The following is a 22,437-nucleotide window of genomic DNA, read 5'->3' as shown; positions in this document are numbered from 1 at the left end:
TTCTAATGTAAACCTGGAATTTGCAAAGCAGTTACTACTACCATTTCCTTTTTCACACATTTACAAACCAATGAAAAACTCTGGAGAAAAAAAGACCTGCAGTTTAATATCTGTTCAAAGCTGAAGTTTTTTGAAAGCCTGACTAAACACTATTGAACAGATTGTCTGTATTAAAAAAGTTTTCATACTAAAGAAACACGAACAACATTTGTATATGAAACACATCTTTCTCAGCATCCATCCAACTCTCCATCTCAGCAGTTTAGACTCAGCCTTGTCTATACACATCTGTCTTCACCCATGTGAACAGCTATTGGCAAATGTTTATGAGCGAGGCCCTGAGCATCTCAAAGCTCCCCTTAAGTTCAGTTTTACTTTTGGGTAACAGTTCTAAAAGACAGACCTTTACCAATATTTTAAAGAGCATCTGTTCTGAAGTGAACTTCATATATATCACATGTGTCTTGAACCAGGCAATCGGTAAAGTCCTATCTTTACTATCAGAATCATCAGCAGAAGAGTTCAGTGCTGACAGATGAGTTACAAACTGACTTCTTCTGAAATTCCTTTACTTAGGAAGCTGGTCTCATAGTAGGCACTCCATGATCGCTCAAGTTCAGGTTAATTTCTTGGAATATGTTAACTTTCAATAGTAAGTGATGATTTTTGTAAGGACAGTCAAAGAGAAGAGACTTACTAGAAGTCCCATATTATTCCTCTCAAAGTAAAGACAGGCTAATACATGCGTTGCGCAAGACAGAGAATTCCGCCTCATGACAGCCTCAAGGTATGTTGCTCAGAACGTGACCATTGCCAGCCATAACATAGAAAAAACCCTTGTATCAAATTCCAAGGAAGAGGCTTTGCTGTGCTCTCAGTAGAGGATTCAGCACGTTGAGGGAAGAAGTTCCAAAAGGAGTGGAATGACACCTTAAAAAGAGTTACAGTAACTCTTCATGAGTTACTAAACATTAATTTTATTTTAACGTGTTTTTTTCTCTTATGTAAGAATAAAGTTGAAAAATCCTAAAGATTTCTTTTTGGGTTAGGTTTTTTTGGTTTAGTTTTTTTAAAGCACAGGAGCAAACAAAAAATCCCCACAAAAGATTCAAGCATTCTATCATACTAAACACAACAGTGATTACATTAATTTTAAACAGTACCGAATACAGTTGTACAGCAAATCAGCCAGAGAAGCAATGAATCATCATACCTTCTCAGTTATGAAGATTATCAGAGAATTTGTGGGGTGGGAGGGGATTTGCCAGACCTATGAATGAAGTAATGATCTGTAGAGCTTTAGAGCCGATGCAGGTCATACGTAAAATTAAAGCAATTAGGAATGTTAGTTTTTATAGTCTTTATGGATTTTTAGATACACTTATACAACTAACACCTTCAAACACTCAGAGCAAGACTACAACACAGAATTACATACCTACAAAATTAAATTCCTCATAGTCTGCTTTTCTACATCTTAAGATTCTACCCCACAGGAATAAGACTGACCAAAAGCAACCGAAGACCCTCCACTTCACCCTCCTCTCCTCTGCTAGGCAGTCAATAAACTCACATAAAACACCACAAACGGAATAATTACTGAATTCAAACACAACTGTGGCCACTTCCAGAGTTATTTTTTTCTGTGGTATATAACTGTGTCACAGTGAGTCTTGTCCATAAATCTCAAATCCAAGTTTTCAAACAATCAAAACATAAAAAACAAGTAATTCTATTTGGCCGTCATTATCTAGGTCTGTGTGCCAGGTCTAATCAGTTCTTACAAGCACATTCCACTTTTTAAAAACAGACTGTAGAAATACATTTTTCAAACTAAAAGGAACAGAACGCATTGTTTTGATGCTACAGCCTGAAGCCCTTTATCTGAGTTTTATCAAAGTATACTCATCACTGATCAAAGCAGCAATGACAACTTAATGCTCTTTAAAGTTATATATTGCTGCATAAACTTCCCACTTTTCTCTCGCAGCCTCCAGCTCAGCATGTCATTGGGAGTATATTCAAAGGTCAAGAGACTTTCTTTCAGAAGACCTCTGTTCCCAAATGGCAGCTCTAATGATTGCAGGAGTGGAGAGTAGAGTGAGGTAGATAAATTCCATCAGGACTCTTTTCTTATATACCCTAGAAGATTCAGGCTGTCATTTCTTCCGTCAGGTGTTTGAAAGATTACTTTGTACATTACTGCATGAACTGTTTGTATGTGGTAGCAGCATTTCCATGCTGCCCTATTACAGATTTCATTACCATCTAAAGACCTCTTCCCACTCTAGCATTGAAATCAGTATTTAATTTTAAATTTCCTTCCATTTAATATTTTGCATATGCCATGTGACTGGCTGAATTTAAGCAAAGTCTGCAACTTACTTTGACACGCGAGACAAAAATTTCTAATCTGTATTTTAACAATTTACCGAGAAATCTCAAATTGAGTTTACTAGAAAAATATTACGTAATTTTATGTTTAATGAAATGTGTTGAAATGAGTTGTACTTAAGACTTATTTAATAAAAAGGCATAAGAACATGTGACATAACTACCATGCTTCTAAAGTTATATTTAAGATCTCCAACATCTCCACAAAGTTTTAAACTTCAGATGAACGCTTGTCACAATTACTTAAAGCACTCTCATCATCTTCAGAATTCCTGTCCACCCCCCACAGGCAAGAGGAAAACCCCTGGAGAAACAAGGCTTACAGTGACTTGAGAAATCAAGAACTGCCAAACAGAAGCGTGAGCCAGGATTCAAGAGGCAGTACCAAATCTCTTAACAATAGAGAATCCAGTTAAATCTGCTCCCTTACTCTCAGGAATGCACAAATCGTCCAAGTACCTCAACATTAGAAGCAGCACTCAGACTCCTTCATCCTGGCACAACTCCTTTATCTCCTACCTAAAAGCCCTTGAGGGGGTCGGCTACCAGGGGGAAAGCCCATGGCCCAGAGCTTAGAAAACATACGTGTTCCTGCAAAGATTTTGATTTTCACAAGTGGAGTACTGCAAAGCCAGAAGCACAACAGCAACAGGCTTGAGAGCACCACTAGTAATAATTAGATTGGCTCTTCTCTCCTCCGTCCTGATTTCACCTACACCTCACCAGGTTTCTCACTAACTCTTTTTTTCAGAGAAGGAAAGAAACAGTAGATGGGGAGGAAAAAAAAGTACGGGGCTGGTGGGGCCAGATTCTGCAAGTTTGATGCATGGTAACGTTCACAAGGATCTTACATGCAATAGTAGGGAACAAATGGCAACATTGGCCCATTCTTAGAAACCTGTTTCAAAGCACTGAAACATAGGTATCTGGGAGTTTGATGCTTCAGAGGAAATAAATGAAAATAAAAAAATGGGGTAACAGCAGGTCACAGGCACTTACCCTCTAAAAATCACATTTGTTCTAAGTGTTTTAGTGGTTAAGTACTCACACGTCATTCTCAGAGATGTCTTTCCAGACATGTGATGCCACCATAACTTTCACTAAGATTCTGTGGTCAGTAAGAATTATCACATAAAAAGGGAACCTTTACAGGCCAATCTCTGCCCAGATCATCCGAAGAACTGAAATGAAATTAATGTGGCCTGAAACACTGATATACGGCACCCTACTCTCAGACACTCTTGGATCTATCTATTCATGAGCTCAGTAATTACATGAGCACACTGTTCCTGTTCTAAATGCAGTCAAACCTCAACCAGGCAGACATTTTTTTTCAAATTAAAGCATCACCAACACCCAAGTAGGGACCTAAGAAAAAGTGTAATTGATCCAAAATCATTATCATCTTGGTAAAATACATAAAAAGAAAAAATTGAAATCAGTAGTTACAATTTTGAGTGACTTTTTTCTAATACTAGTTTTACAATATTGTAACTCAAACACTTGGTCATTAAGCTTTTGCTTCAGTAGGATTTTAGCCTTCAATTTACTGACATGAAACCTCAACACCAGTTTCAGTTTCTCCCTGATCACTTTTCCAGATACATAATGGCTACATAAGTTGTTTTAAGATCTATGTTTCATAAAATTGCAGGTATTTGGAAATACGATGCACTGAGCCATATGACAATTCCTTTTTTTAACTAAAACCATGCTCATTTAAATAGCTTAATTTCCAAATACTTTTTCCAGTCATTGCGCTAAATTACAATAGCAAATTTTAAGATGGAATTTTCTAGTCCAATAATTTTCTAGTCCTAGTACACAAAGCAATATTTGAATATGTAGTTTAAATGTTACAATGAAAGACACTGATGGCTTCTTCCAACTGTTTCCCATTAGTTTTCAGATTAATGAATTACAACACATACATACTTAGCACATGCATTTTTGAGAACCTGCTGTGCAACACCATGAGGAATACCACAGCCATTGTTGAAAGAGATAGTTTTGTTGATTTTTTTTTGTTTCTTAACGTCATTTCTGCTACAGTTACGGGAAATATTTCTGTTCCAGTATGCCCAATAGAAACCTATCTGGAAGAAGTGTTGGAACAAAAGCATATGTTAGAACAACAATTTAAGCTTAAAATATAGCTCTAGAATTTTTCTGACTATATGTTTATACTACTGTTTTTGCTACCAGCATCCAGTGACATTATGAACCATCCGTGGTATACTATAAAAGTGTTGTATGATACTAACAAAGAGGCTTTTTAAAGCCCCTCAACAGGGGGAAGTGGAAAAAAACCAACTGTAAGAAGTGGCAGGCAAATAGAGAATAGTGAGCAGCTCTGTACACACAGATGAGTCATTCTGACACAGTATACAGGTGAGGGTACACAGGAAAATCTTCAGCTAATGAAAATTTCCAGGAATTTAATGGAATTTTTTAATTCTCTGTCTTCACTTCCCTCTCCATAAATTTAAAGCACTCAGAAGTACTAGTAGTCCTCCTGAGAATTTAACCCAAACCAAATGTTTGAGCAAGGCAGACTGTTATAAAATCTCACACAACCAACATCCTTTAATTGAATGGGTACCACTGTGTTTGGATGTGCATGAAAGCTAATCAGTAAGAAATACCACTTGTACAATATACTACCTTGTGCTTTGGTCACCTCTATTTAGGTCACAAAGTCCAGTAACAGTCCGTAACCATCCATGTTGCCATTTTGTTCCTCAGTCTTCAGAGATGACTCTGCTATAATTTCCTAGTGGAAATTTTTCTTACAAAACAGTTCAGTCCTTACACACTGTCAGGACAGGGCTGTATTGGAGTTTATACATGATCAAAACATGTAACAATCTTTTCCTCCTAGAAACCTAAAGAACATCTTAAAGGTATTTCTACTGTGTTTCCACACTAATACAGCAGAATTACTGAAGCCTGACTAATCCTGATGTGAAAAAAATGATACAGTAACAGGCAAGTGTGGGTTAAGTTTTGCATCAATTTAGGTAAAAAAAAAAGTTGTTGTTGTTGAACATAAGAGCTAATGTAAGCATCAGTATTAGTACACTGACTCTTGGTTTTATACAATAAACTGAATTTAGGAATGAATTATTAAACAGAGCAAAGAAAAACTTATTTTTAATAATTAGGCATCAACCTACTTCAAGGAAAACAATGTATTATGATAATAATTAAAATATATTTTTATTTAGGAGTCCATGCTCCTTTAAATAGTCACATACTTACAGAGTGCAAAGCTCATGTAACCTAATCTATGTTTTCCTCAGATCCCCACAAGTCCATTTACTTAAAAACACCACACTTCTGGATGGGTGCCTGGCGTACCAAACCTGTCCTCTCGTGCATATTTTTATACATGTTACTAAATTAGGAAAGCAGAGTGGACTAAGGTTATGCCAACTCGGAAAAAAGAACAGGGTCTGCATCAATTCGTGTCTTTGCTTTTAAAGTCATAATCATTATAAAAAAATTTTTAGCTTTATTAAGTATCAAAGCCACCTACACTAATCAGAGACAGTAATAAAAGCAGAAGGGAAATACGGGGGCAAAAGCCAAATTTATTCCCCCCCATTTTGAAGGCTCTGAATCAAAATATGGGAAAAAAGTTTAAAAAAAATAGTTAGGACTACATATTTTAATGCCAGGGTCTAGTATAAGAATAGCATTATTGGCATGCTGTACCCATGATCAGTGGAAATCTACTGTGAAAAGGAGGTAAGGAAGAAGTTGTTTTTTATATGCCTTTAATTAAGATTTACTGAAATACCTTATATTGACCTCTATTCATAATTGCTAAGTTGGGTATTCAAGAAGTCTTTACCAGTGAAATGCTGGTATGAATAGTAAATACAGATATTGTACTTTACACCAACTTAAACAAAGTGAGAAAAATGAATATGCAGTTTTCATGTCTCAAAGTTTCTCTTGCCCCCAATTATCAAAGCAAACTCCTAAGCAAAACAGACTTAGCAATAATCAATTAACATTCCAAGGGTTATTTTATAACTAGACAAAGCAGTAATCAACAATTATAGTTTGATTTATAATTTTAATAGCGATTGGAGCCTTCTTGTCATTATCACTGAAATTACCTATGCAAGAGAAAATTATCTAATATTTATATACATTTTTCAAAATTCATCTTAATGAACTCTTCCAGCCTTCTGGAAGCACAAGCTGTTTCAGTTACAAAGACTCACTGGTCTTACCGCTATTAATTTCCTATTAACTTAAAGGATTATTACTTATGGAGAGATAATTATTAATTTCCTAATAATGGGTGGAACGGCTCAACCCTCCCCAATATTAAATATGATCAACCTCAAAAAGGTGTGGTCTTAACAAATGGAATGGGAACACCCAAGTTCTATTTCTGGCTAACACTGACTCCTGCTGTGGCCTGGAGCAAATCACTTCTGCTAAAAACACTTTTTTCCATTCTGTAAAATGAGGATAACACTCCCTTATCAGCTTCACAGGATCTTTCTCAAATGCTTTGAAGATGAAGTTTTATAAGCTTACAAATGTATTTTAATGAGGTTTAAACTGACTATATTTCTAAAACAATTTGCCTCAAAAAGGAGAAGGATTTGAACAGAAATGAAATTAAGAGTAGATATGCTATTAACCTCCCCTAAATATTACTGCAGTTTGCACTTCAAAAATACCAAAGGCAGATGAATAAATTTTCCTTCGGATTCTACCCAAATGAAGCAAAATGGCAACAAGTGGATGCAATATGCAGACGTCTCCAGAGACAACACAGAAATGTGAATTTGGAATGGAAGCCACGCACTTATATGGGAAAGAAAGGGCATTTGCTAAACCTGCCTTTGACTCTTGCAGAGATCTGTACCACCCTTCAGCAGCAGCAATTACTGGCGCTCCCCAGTCACCTGCACTTCCACTTTACAGATTAGAGAAACAGCATCACACAGTTCACATGAATTTGGTATTATTTGATTGCATTGGGGTTTTTTTTGCCTGATCAATGCACTCAACTCTTGGCTGTTGAAGTTCCCTGACAATAAACACAAAGGGAAACTTGGTTTAGCCCATGTAAAGACAACTACTGATATCCCCCCCCCCCCCCTCCCCCCTTCTTAAAGGGAACTTTGCCAAAAGATGGGCTGGGATCATAAACTATACCCTATTCTTTGTTTAATTACTTAGCTTTTGCTCTTGACTTGGCAAAACATTAAGCTTTTCATTTTAGTAAATCTATAATTAACTCCAACATGTGCTGAGTAAACATAACCTCATTTTTAATTAAATCTTAGAACAAGATGCTACAACTTGCCATTTCTAAGCAGAAATATTTCTCAAGTAATGTGCAATTAAAAAAATCTAATCCTTGTCAAATACAAAACTTGCGTCCAACTTTGAGTATAACCCACCCTCTTTTAAGCCATCTGTTGTAGTTAGTGAATGCACATTTGGACAAGACCAAAATGTAAACCTGAGGACATCACTTCACATCAAAAACTTTGAAGGCTAAAGTCAAATCAAATCTAAATGGTAACACAGCATAACTGAGAGATAACCTCAGCTTTGGGACTCCTGAAGAATAATTTTTCTAGTACATCTCAATAGGCATACTTTTTTTTTTGTTGCAAACGATGCAATAATTCTTACACAAAGAGAAAAATAAATACAATTTCTCAAGAATGAAAGGAGTTGAAAAAACATACATATTAAATCCATCAGAAATGAAGGGGAGCTTTCTAATTGTCATTCATAAGCGAGAAGTTTCAGAAAACTTACTTCTGACAGCACATTCATATAAGACTAACTCCACAAATCTAAATTAAAATGAGACTATCAATTCTCTGAATAAAGAGAAATCTCTAAAAAAATAAAGTTAAGCTACTATGAAAACGTAATGTCAACTCTATCTTAAAGTCAAGCTTATACAAGAACTAATGTAATAATACAAAATAATAACCATCATTTGTTTATGCTGCAACTCTAAGATTTTTTTTTCAAATAAGATCTCTGGTTCTACACGTTTCCAAATGGCCCTCAAGAATGTAGATTATCTAAGTGCTAGTTAAATAGTAGAAAGCTTCACAAAAAAGGTCACTTCAAGAATTACATATACCAGAGCCAAATAAAAGAACCAAGAAATTGTGAAAGACAGAAGCTACAAGATTTACAGTTGCAGAACAAAAAAATTGTGCACATTTCAATGAAAAAAGCGCTCAAGAGAACTTTGTAATATTAAATGTAATCTTTTACTATCTGCAACTCTTTTCATCAGCTCTCCTCTCAAAGACAGAGTCTCTCAGTTAGTGATTCTGATTACCACAGAATCTAGATATCGATGACTGCTGTAGGCAGAAGCTGGTCCACGTACTAACCGTATCCAAAGTATATTCAAAATAGGACTTCAAGAGAATTTCACAAAGCATCTTCTTCCAGCCACTTTATATTACATTTCAATTTCAACATGCTTATTCTGGATAAACTTTTCCCTTTGCTTCTCATCAAGTTTAGCTTAGTCATCTTTCAAAAATTCTCACAACAATTTAATGATGCGTGATGGAAGTCCCATTGTTTCAGTGGTAGTGCACAATTACACAAAGTGCCTTGAGGCCAAAGTACATGATCTTATCCGAGGGTGACACTGATTTGGTAGTGTTTGCTAAGCACAAAGGTAGGATTATCATTTACACTACAAGAGTGGCACAGCATAGAAAGTGTTTTCTAATCTCCAAGGAACACAATTTCCGTGCTTCACCTAATGCCCTTTTTCCCCATTATCAGTCCTGTATTGCCTGATTTCTTCAGAAAACTAAGGCTTATGTATTCATGCTGTCTGCATTTATTTTCATCATTTTCCCTCACACCCTCCCTTAAAGTAAGCTTTTTGAACTAGTTGGACAATCATGACCAAACCTGAGAAAAGGAGAGGTATTCATTATTAAATTCTCACAAGTTTTATGAGAACAGGTACTTAGAGACTAAAATCTTGCCCATCACATTGGAGATAAACCGCATCACAGGCTCAACCATTATTAGAGCCTGAAGAATGTCTACAATCAGACTGAAGACAGATCTTTATAGGGCTTCATTATGCATACTATTTCAATTGTTTTAAAATTAGAGTTATGCTGGATTTCTATAAGGCAAGTCTTAAATACTAAAAATGAATGTTAAGAGCACACTGGAACAAAACCATTAAAAATGGATAATGAATCAACATATGCTATTAATTGCCTTGTTTCTTTCAGTTCTTAATCACAATTAAGGAAGTCACAACAGAGAATCATTCTTAAAATACAAAATACAGTAGAAAAGTGTGGGTGCTCAGACACTTAATGGCAAACAGTTACCACCCAACTGTTCTGCAGTTATGACAAAGAGATTTTTTAAAAATTCATAAAGGATATTGCTAAGAGTATCCTCCTAGATATCCATGTCGTTTCAACAAAAACTGAGGATACAAGTATCACAGACACTAGGAAGGGAGAAACAAGAGGAATGACAGGGCAACAACTCTCAAGTAAGCTTTTTATGTGATGACATCATTATGCTGCAAGTTGGCCTATCCGGTTACACAAGAATACCAATCAGCCTTTCTTAACTGGATCCTCTGCTGTGATAAACAGTTCACTGCCATTTGTGTGATATACGCAGGACTAAGTCTGGAAGAAAATGACGGCCATGAGTTTTGAAAAGTTACTTCCATAAATGACCGTCACCTATACCTGAAAGTTATTTTTTAATGCAGATCTTTAAATTCTGCACAAGCTGCACTAGTAGAAGATAAATTATATATTAAATGATTGCTTATTATAAATTAAGAGCAATTAAGAGCTCTTTTTCCCTAACAATGCATTGCAATGTAGTATCTGATGTAAAGAAAGCAGTTAACACAGTAAAATTATGTACTGCAGCGAAGTCATATCTCATCCTAGTTCATTTTATTAACTTTGCTAGCTTCCCTGAGAGAACGCTATTTAACACTAGTATGAAGATTCACGCTACCAATATAATTAAGGATACAACAATTCATCAAAATTATTTCAATTGTTCAACATGCACGTTATTTTCAAACTCAAAGATTTGCTATAAGGTCATCTTTGAAATTTTTGCAATTTTACAAAAAAGCCCTATGAAAATACACTTGGAAGCCCTCTTCAGGAAGCATTATGTTTAGGAAACACTCAATGCAGTAGCTTAACTCTCTAGTGTAACTGAAAGACTAAATCGTGCTCGGACTGATAACACACAAGCTCCATGACATCCAGTCATGCTGACAGTGACAGCATCTGGACAGGATTAGTAATGATAGCAGTAATGGCATGTGTATGAACCAATGGTACACCACCAGCAAAACCAGAAAGACCAGACACCACTGGATTCTCGAATTCAAAAGTAGACAGCAGTAGTATTATTTCTAAGCATGCAAAATTTTCATGCACACAACTAAACGCACTTAGGGACAATGCTCAGTATCAATTTTCGTAAACTTCAGGAGAAATTAAATGCAGCGTGCTTATGCAGCTGATACCAGTTCCTAATCAAATGTGGTAGACTTGAAATCAACTCTTCAGTAATGTAAATTATCCTTTTGAAAGTCTTTTTTAGAATCTTTTTAAGTTAATGTGTGAAGTTTTGCAGAAAATGTGTCACTTTCTTTGAACAAGTCTTTCTTTCATGGTACAGCACCATAAGGTAAATTATCTTTGAGGAACATAAAGCATACTCAAGTCATTCCTTTCTTTTGAATGTAGGACATCTTAAAATTGATGGAAATTTTATTGGCCTTGGGTCATAATGTTTAACAGGTTTATCTAATTTCATTTCAGAGCATTTATATAGTCACATAATTTTTTTTTCTTTCTAGTCATAATCCTTTGACTTGTTCTTCTTAAGCTTATTATGCCTAGCAAAGTACAAGGAAAGGACAGCTAGATTTCTGTACCCAAAACTTCAAGGAGCAATTGCAATATATTTCTTGAGAATAAGCAATGTGAACTTAGAAACACATGAAGGTCACATCGAGAAGTTATAGTTAAAATTAGAGCCAAAAGATAATCCCCTTAGATAGTTAGATCAGTTTTTTATCATCTCTGCAGATCAGAAAATGCAAATATGCAGAGAAAAAAATTTTTAAAAAACAAATAAACCTAAAAATCACCATCATCTTATCTGGACAGATATAAGGGTGATTAGAAGAACAGTCAGTTATGTCTGCTTATTGAAGTATTTAGAAGGCAAAAAAAAAAAAATTCAAAATCTGCCTAAGGCCAAATTTTTCTTTGTGTCACATTTACTTCAAGTAAGTTTTGCTTTTTTATTGTAATATAGCAAGACAAACATTTGTTATTTACTGTCATAGTGAGGTAGAACTGCCATAGGCAAACCTACTAGACATGTGTCTTTTTAGAAAATACAAGAATGAGGCTGTTGGGCGGAAAGAAAGAAAGGAAGGACTGCAATCCTTTATATTCTGGAACATTGGAAGAAACATAATTTTATCATAATGACAGTTGTCACTGGCATTTTGTGTCTTCTCAAAGACGTTCAATGTTTTCTTGATACAATGGCAAAGACTGTTAAATAAATTTTTTCCCACTTCAGAAGCATTTTTCAGGACTTTTCTTTACCTCAAGTATGGCAAACCCTGCCTAGTCTTTAAATGCAAGTTGCACCATGCTTCAACTGTAAGATACAAATAAACCCAGAGCAGATCACTATGCAAATTAAGTTCAAATGGAATTTGTCATTTGCTGTAATCCCTCACGCATTTGTACTTACCTGCGGGTAGATATTTCAACTGGTTGTTAGCCAAGCGAAGGTGACGTAAAGATCTCAGGCGGCCAATCTCTGGACACACAATTTCGAGGGCATTATCACTTAGGTCCAGAAACTGCAGTTTAACGAGGGAGCCAATGGCTTATGAGAGAACAGATTAAAACACGAATGTGATCCAACAGTAATGTTAAAATCTTAATAGGACTACAAGAAGATAAAAAGCCACAGTACCTAACACTTATGTCTGAGCAGATTTCGACGTATTAAAGCCGGTCTCACAACTGAATGACATGTGGAAATGCTTATTTACCTAAGAAACAGTACTACTGTAGAGAAAAGGAAGGGGGGGAAGTGATCTACAGAATACTCCCATTTCTAGATTGTCCTCAGACAATTCTGCTCCGAAATCACTTTTTCCATTCCTTTGCTTTGAGTCTATCCAATTTATATATTCAAAAAACATTTCAAGCACTTCCCTGAAATTGGGCACATAACTCTAACGTTGAGTCTATCCAATTTATATATTCAAAAAACGCTTCAAGCATTTCCCTGAAGTTGGGCACAGAACTCTAACAAGGAAAAGAAACTAGTACAAGTTCTTCACGCTTTAGGTTTCAAATCTCTCACTATCTAAATCAGCAGAGTAGTCTGTGTAGTAACTGGCTGAAAGCAAAAGACACTCTGGATTTTTGTTCCTGTAGATGAGTGCCTTTTAGCCTTTTCACTTTCTGCAGTTAGAACTGAAGCAAACAGCATTTAGGTGCATTTGAGGATTCATTAAAAGAATTTAACATAGCATAAACAAGGATATTACCAACAAAGAGCTACACTGGTATATTTTGTACGAAAATCTTTAATGTTTTATGGGAAAATAAAGGAAAAATAGGCCTCTTCAAAGGAGGAAAATTAATATTTTATGATTCCTGTCACTTAATTGTGAGCTGGTAGATTACTTACCTTCAGGTACAACAACTATGTTATTTGAATGAAGGTACCTGGGGGGAGGAGAAAAAAGCAGAGGACACCACCTGTTACCCTCAAGGACTTCTGCTGCATAATCAGTTTGCAAAATATCCAATTTCAAACTGAAAGAGCACCCTCAAAGCCATTCCTCTCTATGACCACAAAAGCTGTGGAAACTGTATAAACTGGCAGTGGATAGGTACTTAAGTTTCACTTAGACTATTAAATGATTAACATAAAAACAAAAGAGAATGACATACAATTAAAACAAAACATACACAGTTACAATAATAATGGGCTTTAGTTTTGAGAGTCGTAAGAGGAAAACAAAAAGGAAAAAGAGTAAAGCAGATAGAATAACCAGAATGAACCATATTTGATCACCAGGCTATTCCACACTAAACGCTGTGCAAGAAAAGAAAAAAGCCCAAACCCAGACAAGTTACACTATTATGAACATCTTCCCCTGCACATAAACTCTTATACCTTTATGACTGAAGAAACAAGCACCTGATCTACTCACTGCAAGAGGGTTTTTCAAAAAAGAGCACAGTTTTCAAAATATAACCCAAATCTTGCACATGGTCATTTAGGTAGTTACTGAGGGTGACCAGCTCTCTCACTAATAATATTCAGCACCCTCTGCAGGAGCACTTCCAGTACTACAAGTAACAGGAAAAACAGGATTTTACACATTTTCGTTTTCGTGAAACATGTCTGCAAATGAATAAATGGATTTGTAGAAAATAACAGTAACAAAATTTTAAAATATTGGTATCTAACTGTAAATAAATATTGAGTACTTAATGTCCAATTCCTTAGGCACACATGGATATTATTTGCACAGCATATTTTTTTCCATTCTACTCAAACAGCATTTCCTAAAGTCGGAACCTGTCTTTTCAGAGAGATAGGAAAAACACATATGAACATTTCAACTGCATGGAGCATCTGAGCCTCCTCTTTTTCTTTAAAAATGGCAGACATTTAAACTTTACTAAAAATGTAACAAACATAAGGATAGCAGATATGTTTGTAGAAATCCTTATATATGGAACTCAGAATGAGAATTCTTCTACCCATTTCAGCTGCAGCTCCTGAAAATACTTATGAACCGTTCCACTCAAGCTAAAAGAATGTATATTATGAGGATCTACACCTAGTATCCCAGCATGAGTAACACAATATACAAAGAAACATAGACAATAGCAAAGTTTTAAAAAAATATATAATGAATGAAATATATAATGCATGAAATATAAAATATATAATTGCAAAGGATGTAACTTTCAGGAATATTAAAATCAGTTAAGTTTCTCTTTCAAAATTTAAAGCTACTGTAACAAATTATTCTTTAAAGAAATCTTTATTTTGTGGTCTCTTCTCTGTCAACAAAACATCTCTTACCCTCTGATCAAAAATTGACTTGTACCATTAGACCTACACAAACCACAGGCCCACTGCAGTTCTCTCTAGACCACCAGAATGTATGGGATAATGGTGGTACAACTAAGCTTGCTGAACCTCAAATAATTAGGTTTGACTCCTATAATTCAGTGTTTGCAAAAGATTATTTTAGGCTGTAATTTATACAGGTTTTCCTAAAGGCACCATCAGATAACATGGAGATTTCCTGATGCCCTGTGGCAAATCATTAAATACTATGTATATCAAATACCAAAATATTTATTTTACTGCTTCAGAGTATAAACATACTCTCCAGACTCAGGCATGATGAGACAAGACTGTCTCTTAAGCAAGTCGGAGACTGCAGTGACCTACAAAACAGTTCAATTATACTGTGGTCGCGTGTATCAGAAAGGTGTGGTTTCAAGGGCCAGATTAAGATGACAAGATCAGACAGCTGAATGCATTAGACTACTCAGATATACACCTCCTCCTGTTTGGAGCTTTCCATTAAACAAACAGAATCAATGGTCCATCACTTACTCAGCTGAAAGTGAGCCAAGTGAGTTAAGGGGAAAAAGGATGTCCCTTTTAACCCCCCTGCTGCCAATCCTACCATACAAGAAAATCACAACCTTACAAGAAGAAAAGGGGAGGGAAGAAAACATTTTGACTCAGGGGCTTACACCTTAAAATTAAAAAAAAAAAAAAAAGCCAAAATAGTACAGTTCCTGCAACATCTATTCTTTGGACAAGATTGGATAAAATACTCTGCCTACAGCAATCATCATTAAATTGTTACTACCCCTACTTACTCGTTCCTGCTCCTATTTGACAATCTGTGACTTGGTTCCAAAAAACCTTATTACTACAATCAGCAAGACTGAGATCGTAATACCGCTGATAGCTTGTGTGGAAGTGAGCAAATAGGGATGGGCTGGAGACAGTAACTTGTTACTCTGGCGCTATCACAACCATCTGACCATTGCACTTGGAGGTTTCAGTGCTTTATCAGGGTGACAACAGTCTACACAGGAGTTAGAGAGGGTACGTATTTTTTCCCTTAAAAGTGTAGACATTTGTAAAACAGTTCTTATACAATGAAACAAGAAATTGTAAAAAAATATTAACATGGGACTGAATATACATCCTTTAAAAAAAGGGGGAAAAACAACCCTGACAAAAAATGACCCTTTCTTGCCTTCCAAGAAAACCCTTCACACTTCAGAGGTAGTTATATGCAAGCAATACATTCTAGAATTATATTAAGGTAAGGTGGATCAGCATAATAAAAATATATTAGAACTCCTACACAAACTCACAATTCCACGAGGTTTGGAAGCTTCTGAGCAAGGTTTTCTGGCTGAAAAAGAGTTAGAGATTTTTTAGGTTTCAAAACAAAAAACAGACACACACATATTGTGTACCCAACTCATTTTAATAACCATACTAAAACATGTCAGCAGCTAGTCACAGAAAACATGGCAACAAAGAGCTTGTATACAATACCCTATTTCCACATCCCCGCACGATCTCCATCAGTGCAATCTGGGATATATCAAGAGCGAGCAATTCACTACCGCAACAGAACTACAGTCTAGAAGTGACATTAATGTGCCTCAACCAAACGGTAGTCAGACTTCTGAGGATGAAAAGATGGATTACCTTACTTTTGAAAATATATTAAAATAATTGAGTCAGTTGAAGCCAAGAGACTGCAAAGAAGCTGTAGCCTTTACAGCTTTAAAGCCAAAAAACAACTGTACAAGATGTCTAACCGTAATGTACTTTATTTTGTAATGCTGCTAAATTGGGACATGACCTATGAACTTTATTTAGCTTAATCAATTACCACCAAGACAGAAGTGCTGAATCCATCAAACTAGATTTCCATATTTACATATTAACATGCATACCATTTTCTAACTGCTAACTGATCCCTAGCTGCAATTCTGTTTCTTGATGGCATTTATAACCATGAACATGTATCACAAAATCTGCTTCACAAGTTTCAGATGTCATGTTGGTAACCATACTCAAACTTCTTCAAGTTTAAGACAGTTTTATTGCTTGAGAAATCTACTTTAAGCATAGATAAGTTTTATTGAAAAAAAGTTTTTACAATACACATATATGCAGAAACAAATTTTAAAAGCAGCTCGATCATGTGGTTAATTTCCTGTTTAGAAAAAAATGTAGCAATTTTCACTGTCAGGTAAATTTAAGGTATATTATTATCTAAAATACTTAACTTTTTGTTTATAAATTTATTGTGAAAAAGTATGCTAACCTGAAAAAGTAACGTCAAAATATTCATATGTGGCAAACATGCCACATCCCAGATCTAAGTACAAAAAAATAGTTTGTTTTTAACTATGGAGCAGCAAATGATGGTTCAATAAATCAATCAGTTGACATCAAGACCCAGAAAACAGCCTATAACTAATCAGGTGTTGCCACCTACTGGCAAGTTTGCTGCAATACATTCATCTCGTCTGCACAGAATTTTATTTGGTCAAAGAGAAAAAAGCTTAAGCTGGGAAAATATGCAAAGGCTGCAACATTGAACCATAGAATCATTAAGGTTGGAAATGACCTCTAAGTTCATCAAGAAATATAAGCTTTAATTTAAAAAGTTAAGAGGGAGTGTGAAAAAACAAAGTCACTGTCATCCTAAACCCTTTATTAGAATAAGGATACTAACCTGAATCACAAACTACTTGCTCATTACACAAGAAAGTTATATTCTTATTCTTGCTTTAACTGCTTCGTATTGTAAGAAAGAGAGCTAAACTCAGGAAAGAGACAACTTCACCATTTCGCAAGTCTATAATAGAAATTCTGCTTATCTTCTTAAGTACAACAGTAACAATAGGTCTGAGTCAAAGTTGATCAATATAATATCCTACAATGAAATTAAGATAAAAAAAATATTCATGATCCATCTATTAAGAGGTAAAACTAACGCGGGTCTCTACTGGTGACATGACAACAAACAATGATGATCAATAAATCAGCAATTCTGCCAACAGTTTAGTGAAGCTTGCCTCACCCTCACTGAACATTTTTCAAAAAGTGAACCTGCTGATCTGTCTGAACAGGACAGCATTGCGTGTTTTGAGTTAGTAAATTAAGAACAATTGTTCTCTGACATGGCTAGATCATCCTTCTGACAGTGCCATCAAGTCAAACTCCTATTTCTTTTAAATAGATGGGAAGATAACATTAGCCTTCCAGTAATCCTACCAGTCAAACATTAAAAGAGAAGTTGGAAAACTTAATGCTGTGATTCAGGTGTGCTACATAGCTTCTTGATCCATTCATTATGTCATAGCCCTCCATAATTTCCATCTTGCCAATGAAGACAAAAATTAAATTATTCATTGGCAAGATATATGTAAATTCCATCCATGTAACTGTTCCAGATGTTTTCATGGGAGCCATCTGTCAAGGACTAGAGTCATTTTAGAAGAGCAAAGAACAAAAGCTGATTTAGTCAACATTTTTCAAAAGTCTGAAGCAATGAACTGGTGGGATGAAAGTGCCACCTAACTTTAAGGAAATATGGTGCAGATTTAGTTTTGATAATTGCTAATAATCCATATGCAATTTAAAGTATTTATTGATGTGCTAATGCTTACTATCTTGCATAGAATCAAAGGAGCACAAGGCTGAAAGAGACATTACAATTACTCTTCTCAGACAGGACCACCCCTCAAACAAATTGGTACATTTTCTCTTTCAGAAAGTCTCAGTGAAAGGAATACAGCTTCCTTCAACAACCTACTTGTTTTCAGCTATTCTCAGATGAGATTCCACACATGCACACCTTTCCCCCTCCCCCCCATAATGCAACTAACTTACTACGTCTTTACTGAAATTCAGAGTATTACTTGTCCTACCAGCATTGGACATAAAAAAAAGTCATTATGAAAATACTGCTTTGTATAAATACTGACTTCTGCTCTCCTCCATTCCTTCTCTTCTATTTTTTCCCTGTCTTCTCTTTTTGCAAGAGGAACTAACCTAGATCTCTCAACCTTCTGTCATAGGGTATGTTCTCTAAAAATCCCTCGTTGATGCTTTGTAGGTTCTTTCCAATTACCTAGCTTGTTCATAAGTATGAAACCCCAAACTCAATCTTTGCTCCAGCTTAGGCTGTAACAGCATCCAACAATTACTCCCGTCTGCTTTTAATGGAGACTGTGAAACCTTTTATGTTCCAAAAAGACATCTGCCTTTTTTGTAACACGTTGCTGACTTGATCTATTTTGCTCTACTACAACTTTGAACATCTATTCTGCTGAACAGATGCTCCGTGCATTGGACCCAATTTTGTTTGCCTAGTTCCTAGCTATAATGCTATGCGCTTGAATGAGATTCCACCAAGTCATATTATGAGCAAGTTAACCTGATGGTTTTGAATCCTAATGCTCTACTTCACACTGTTTGCAAGTTATTTTGACTAGGTATGACCTACATTTTAAGTATTGTTTCGCTTCCAATTTCCCAGGCCTCCATTACAGTACTGAACTCGCACAGTTATTTAACTACCCCACACTGAATTCTGAGGTCACAACACTGATTCACAGTAAGAATTTGTTCAGTTCAGGGAAAAACAACAAAACAAGTAACAAAAAAAACACAACACAAAATCCCATGACCCTGAAAATAACTGTTTGTTCTATCAACAGCAGCCCATAGACACAAGTTTTCACTGGCACCTTAATAGCAAGCTTTGAATTAGGCCCTGGGATTGACAATGCCTTTAAAATAAGGCACACACCGAGGTAAATGTTGTTTAGCTTAATGAATGAATGTAAAATAGTAGAAAGGCCCGATCACTGACATGAGCAAAATGTGTAGCGCTTAAAAAAACCCCAAACAACAAACCTCACAATAAAGCCCCCAGCAGATCTTCACAGAGCTTCAGAAGGGTAACCATAAAATGTCATCAACTTTCATTTATTATACTCTACAGTACCTATGCAAGTTCGAACACAATACAACCCAATACTCCTATTTCACAATGGATTACATCATTCAGGATCAGATTTGCTGTAAGATTTTTTTTTTTAATTGTCTTGTTTTTTCTGTTCAAAAACTCAGAATCCCTAAACATAGAGACAGTAAAGATTGCAATAAAGAGGTTGTCGTACCAATGTGGTCAGGGAATTTCTTTTCATATAAAGTCTCTCCAAGTACTGCAGCCCCTCATCTTTCAGTAACTCCAAAGGAAAGTGATGGAGATTTCGGTAATTTAAGAACAAGTTCTTGTGCCTTTCCAACTTTGCCTCAGAGATTGTTTTACATAGTTCTGATGCCATGACTAATCCTGGTCCAAGCACCACATCTAGTGCATCGCATGTTCTGAAAGCAGACTCATTTCTAGAAGACAAAAAGAGGAAAAAAAAAAACCACCACAAACATTATCAAGGTGTATGTCATGCATTCTTTTGCAGAAAGAGTTAGTTATTACATATTATCTGATAATTTACCTAGACACACTTGTTTCAGTTAATACATAAAGTACCCAGAACATCCACACCATAACATGTTAGAAGCAAATCTTTAACTATTTTCTGGATGAAGTTTTAGCATGTTTTTGGACAAGCAATAACAATATCTTAATGTATACATAATGCTTTTTTTATCCATTTTCTGTGGACCTTTCAGATAATTTTGTCAAAGTTGCCATCCCAAGAAAAAAACAGAACAACAACGAAACCTCTGTCTACTAACCATTATTGATGTCCTACATCTATTCTGTGAAGTGTCCTAAAAGAAGAATCCACAGATCATATGAAAAATGCATAATTTATTAGAGGACTTTTTATCTTCAGATGACTAAAATGCCTTCATGTAGCTCTGAACCCAGAATAACAAAAAGCAATGAAAGTTTAAGCTTTCCCATATAGAAGCATCAGAAGAATATATCAGTTGGGAGAGATACTGGGGGTGGACAGCCAGTTAGGGCGTTTTGAAATAATAAACTAATACATGAGAAATCTGAAATTAACATCAAGAAAATTTATAAAGAGCTAGATATGACAGCAGATTTTCAGCTCTCTTTACTAAAAATAAAACCAGGAAGAACTAAATGTCAAGCTTTAACTGACAAATTCAAAGCCAGAAAACAAAAGTATGAAGAGAAATTAAAAATTAACTTGTATCTGAAACCAGACTTTATTTAGCTTGTTTTTCAGATATAATAAAAATTATGATGTTGTCTGGATTTAGGTAACAGCAGCACTGCTACATCTTGTCAATCGTCTCAGAAGTCAGGAGGACATAATAAATCCAGACTATTTATTAGTCTGAAGTTACCAGTTTGCTACAGATTCATGTGTATAAATTAATTTCCATTAACTAAAGGCAAGGAATCATAACTGCTTTCCACCAATAACGTTTTCTACTTTAGTCCATTCCTTTACTGAAGGAGAGGTTTCTAATCATAACAGCTATTGGAAGTGAAGGTACTGAGGTATGAAAAAGAATCCTATTTGATTACATTAGCCATTGTAAACAAAACTCATCTGGCTGAAGACTGACAACTGGACCATCTATGTAAATCAAACTGCTTTATCAGTTGCAGTCATTCCCTTGATTTGCAGATAAGCAGCTTTTACCAGTGACCTATGTCCTTCTAGAAGGCTACAGCATTTATTTTCTTAGAGGCCCATAAGCACTACTAATCACAAGTTTGGTGTAACATCTCACACACCTTTTATACTCTGGAGTTATCTCCAATTCTAGCCATGCTAAGATCAGTTCCGTAAGCAAACTATTACCCTTTGGAGAATCCTATATAAGATTAGAAAGTATCAGTTGCACTTTGGTTAAAGAGTATTCATAGGAGAGTAACTATCACTATAACATTTGCGTTAATTAGCTATCTTAAGGAAATGGTACACACATTGCTGGCCCTTGGCACTAGCAACACTAAAGCTAGTTCAGCAGATAAAGGAAATTAAACCACCACAATTCCAAACTCCACATCTGTGATCAGCATTAACATACTTCAAGGAAAAGTATCAGAATTTTTAATGTGTGTAGTCTGAGAGTAGTTGAGCACTAACTGCTACCATATAAGAAAGTAAAGGAAAGCACATCTTCCCCTGAAATACATTTTTTAAATGAAAAGCTGTGAAGTCAGAAGAAACATGAATAAATCCATATCCACATCCAGTATCCTTCCAATTTGCCCAGAGGTGCTTTTTTGGTGTTCTGCACTCACAGACTTTTCTTCAGAGCTGCGACTCCATATACCAACTGGACTACATTTAGCCATGGTACACATGAATACACAGACATACAAGCCCACAAAGGCAAAGTCCAGTCGTAACCTACTTTATTGTGGCTTTTACTTCAAAGGAAAACCCTCCTACTCCCACCGCCAGCCAAACTTTTTCTCTCTAAATACTTTTTTTCCACAGAGATGAGACACAGCACTACAAAAAGGAACAGACACAGTCACGGTCTTTAAGGAAAGGAAGATGGGAGGATGAGGACAGACATACCCAGTGATGATGACCCTGTGAGGACTCAGGTCATTCAGGGGAGAAAACCGCTGTTCCACAGAGGACGGAGAAGACAGAAACAAGCCTGCATCGAGCACACGAGCGGGAGCAGAGGCTAGGCGACGGCGTGCGAAGGGCAGGCAGCGGGAGGCTCAAGGAGACCCCCAGACACGCCTCCGGCCCCGTTGGGACTGCCTGGGGGGAAAGCGCGCACACGGGCGGATGAAAACTTGCAGGAGCCGCAGGGCACAAGAGAACGAGGCCGTGAAGCGGGGCTGCACGGAGCCGCCCTGCTCGGTGCTCCCTGGGTCCTGCGGAAGGCCGGTCTGCCACGGGTGGGTGCGGAGGAACCAGC

At 36.2% G+C, this 22,437-nt stretch overlaps 1 protein-coding gene across 1 annotated transcript in view; it reads right to left on the bottom strand.

Moving 5' to 3' along the window:
* LRRC28 (leucine rich repeat containing 28) overlaps window positions 1–19,889 on the bottom strand; it is a 46,636-nt gene extending 26,747 nt beyond the window's left edge. Inside the window, exons 1-4 of the mRNA XM_010283132.1 lie at window positions 19,722–19,889; window positions 15,885–15,925; window positions 13,150–13,187; window positions 12,196–12,333 (exon numbers count right to left, since the gene is read on the bottom strand). Of these exons, the coding sequence (XP_010281434.1) occupies window positions 12,196–12,333; window positions 13,150–13,187; window positions 15,885–15,925; window positions 19,722–19,889 (385 nt within the window). The remainder of the gene's footprint in view (window positions 1–12,195; window positions 12,334–13,149; window positions 13,188–15,884; window positions 15,926–19,721) is intronic.
* Between the last annotated feature and the right edge of the window lie 2,548 nt (window positions 19,890–22,437).

The sequence above is a fragment of the Phaethon lepturus genome, unplaced genomic scaffold, assembly GCF_000687285.1.
Source record: "Phaethon lepturus isolate BGI_N335 unplaced genomic scaffold, ASM68728v1 scaffold473, whole genome shotgun sequence".
Taxonomy (NCBI): domain Eukaryota; kingdom Metazoa; phylum Chordata; class Aves; order Phaethontiformes; family Phaethontidae; genus Phaethon; species Phaethon lepturus.
This window is presented reverse-complemented; position numbering and strand designations above follow the sequence as displayed.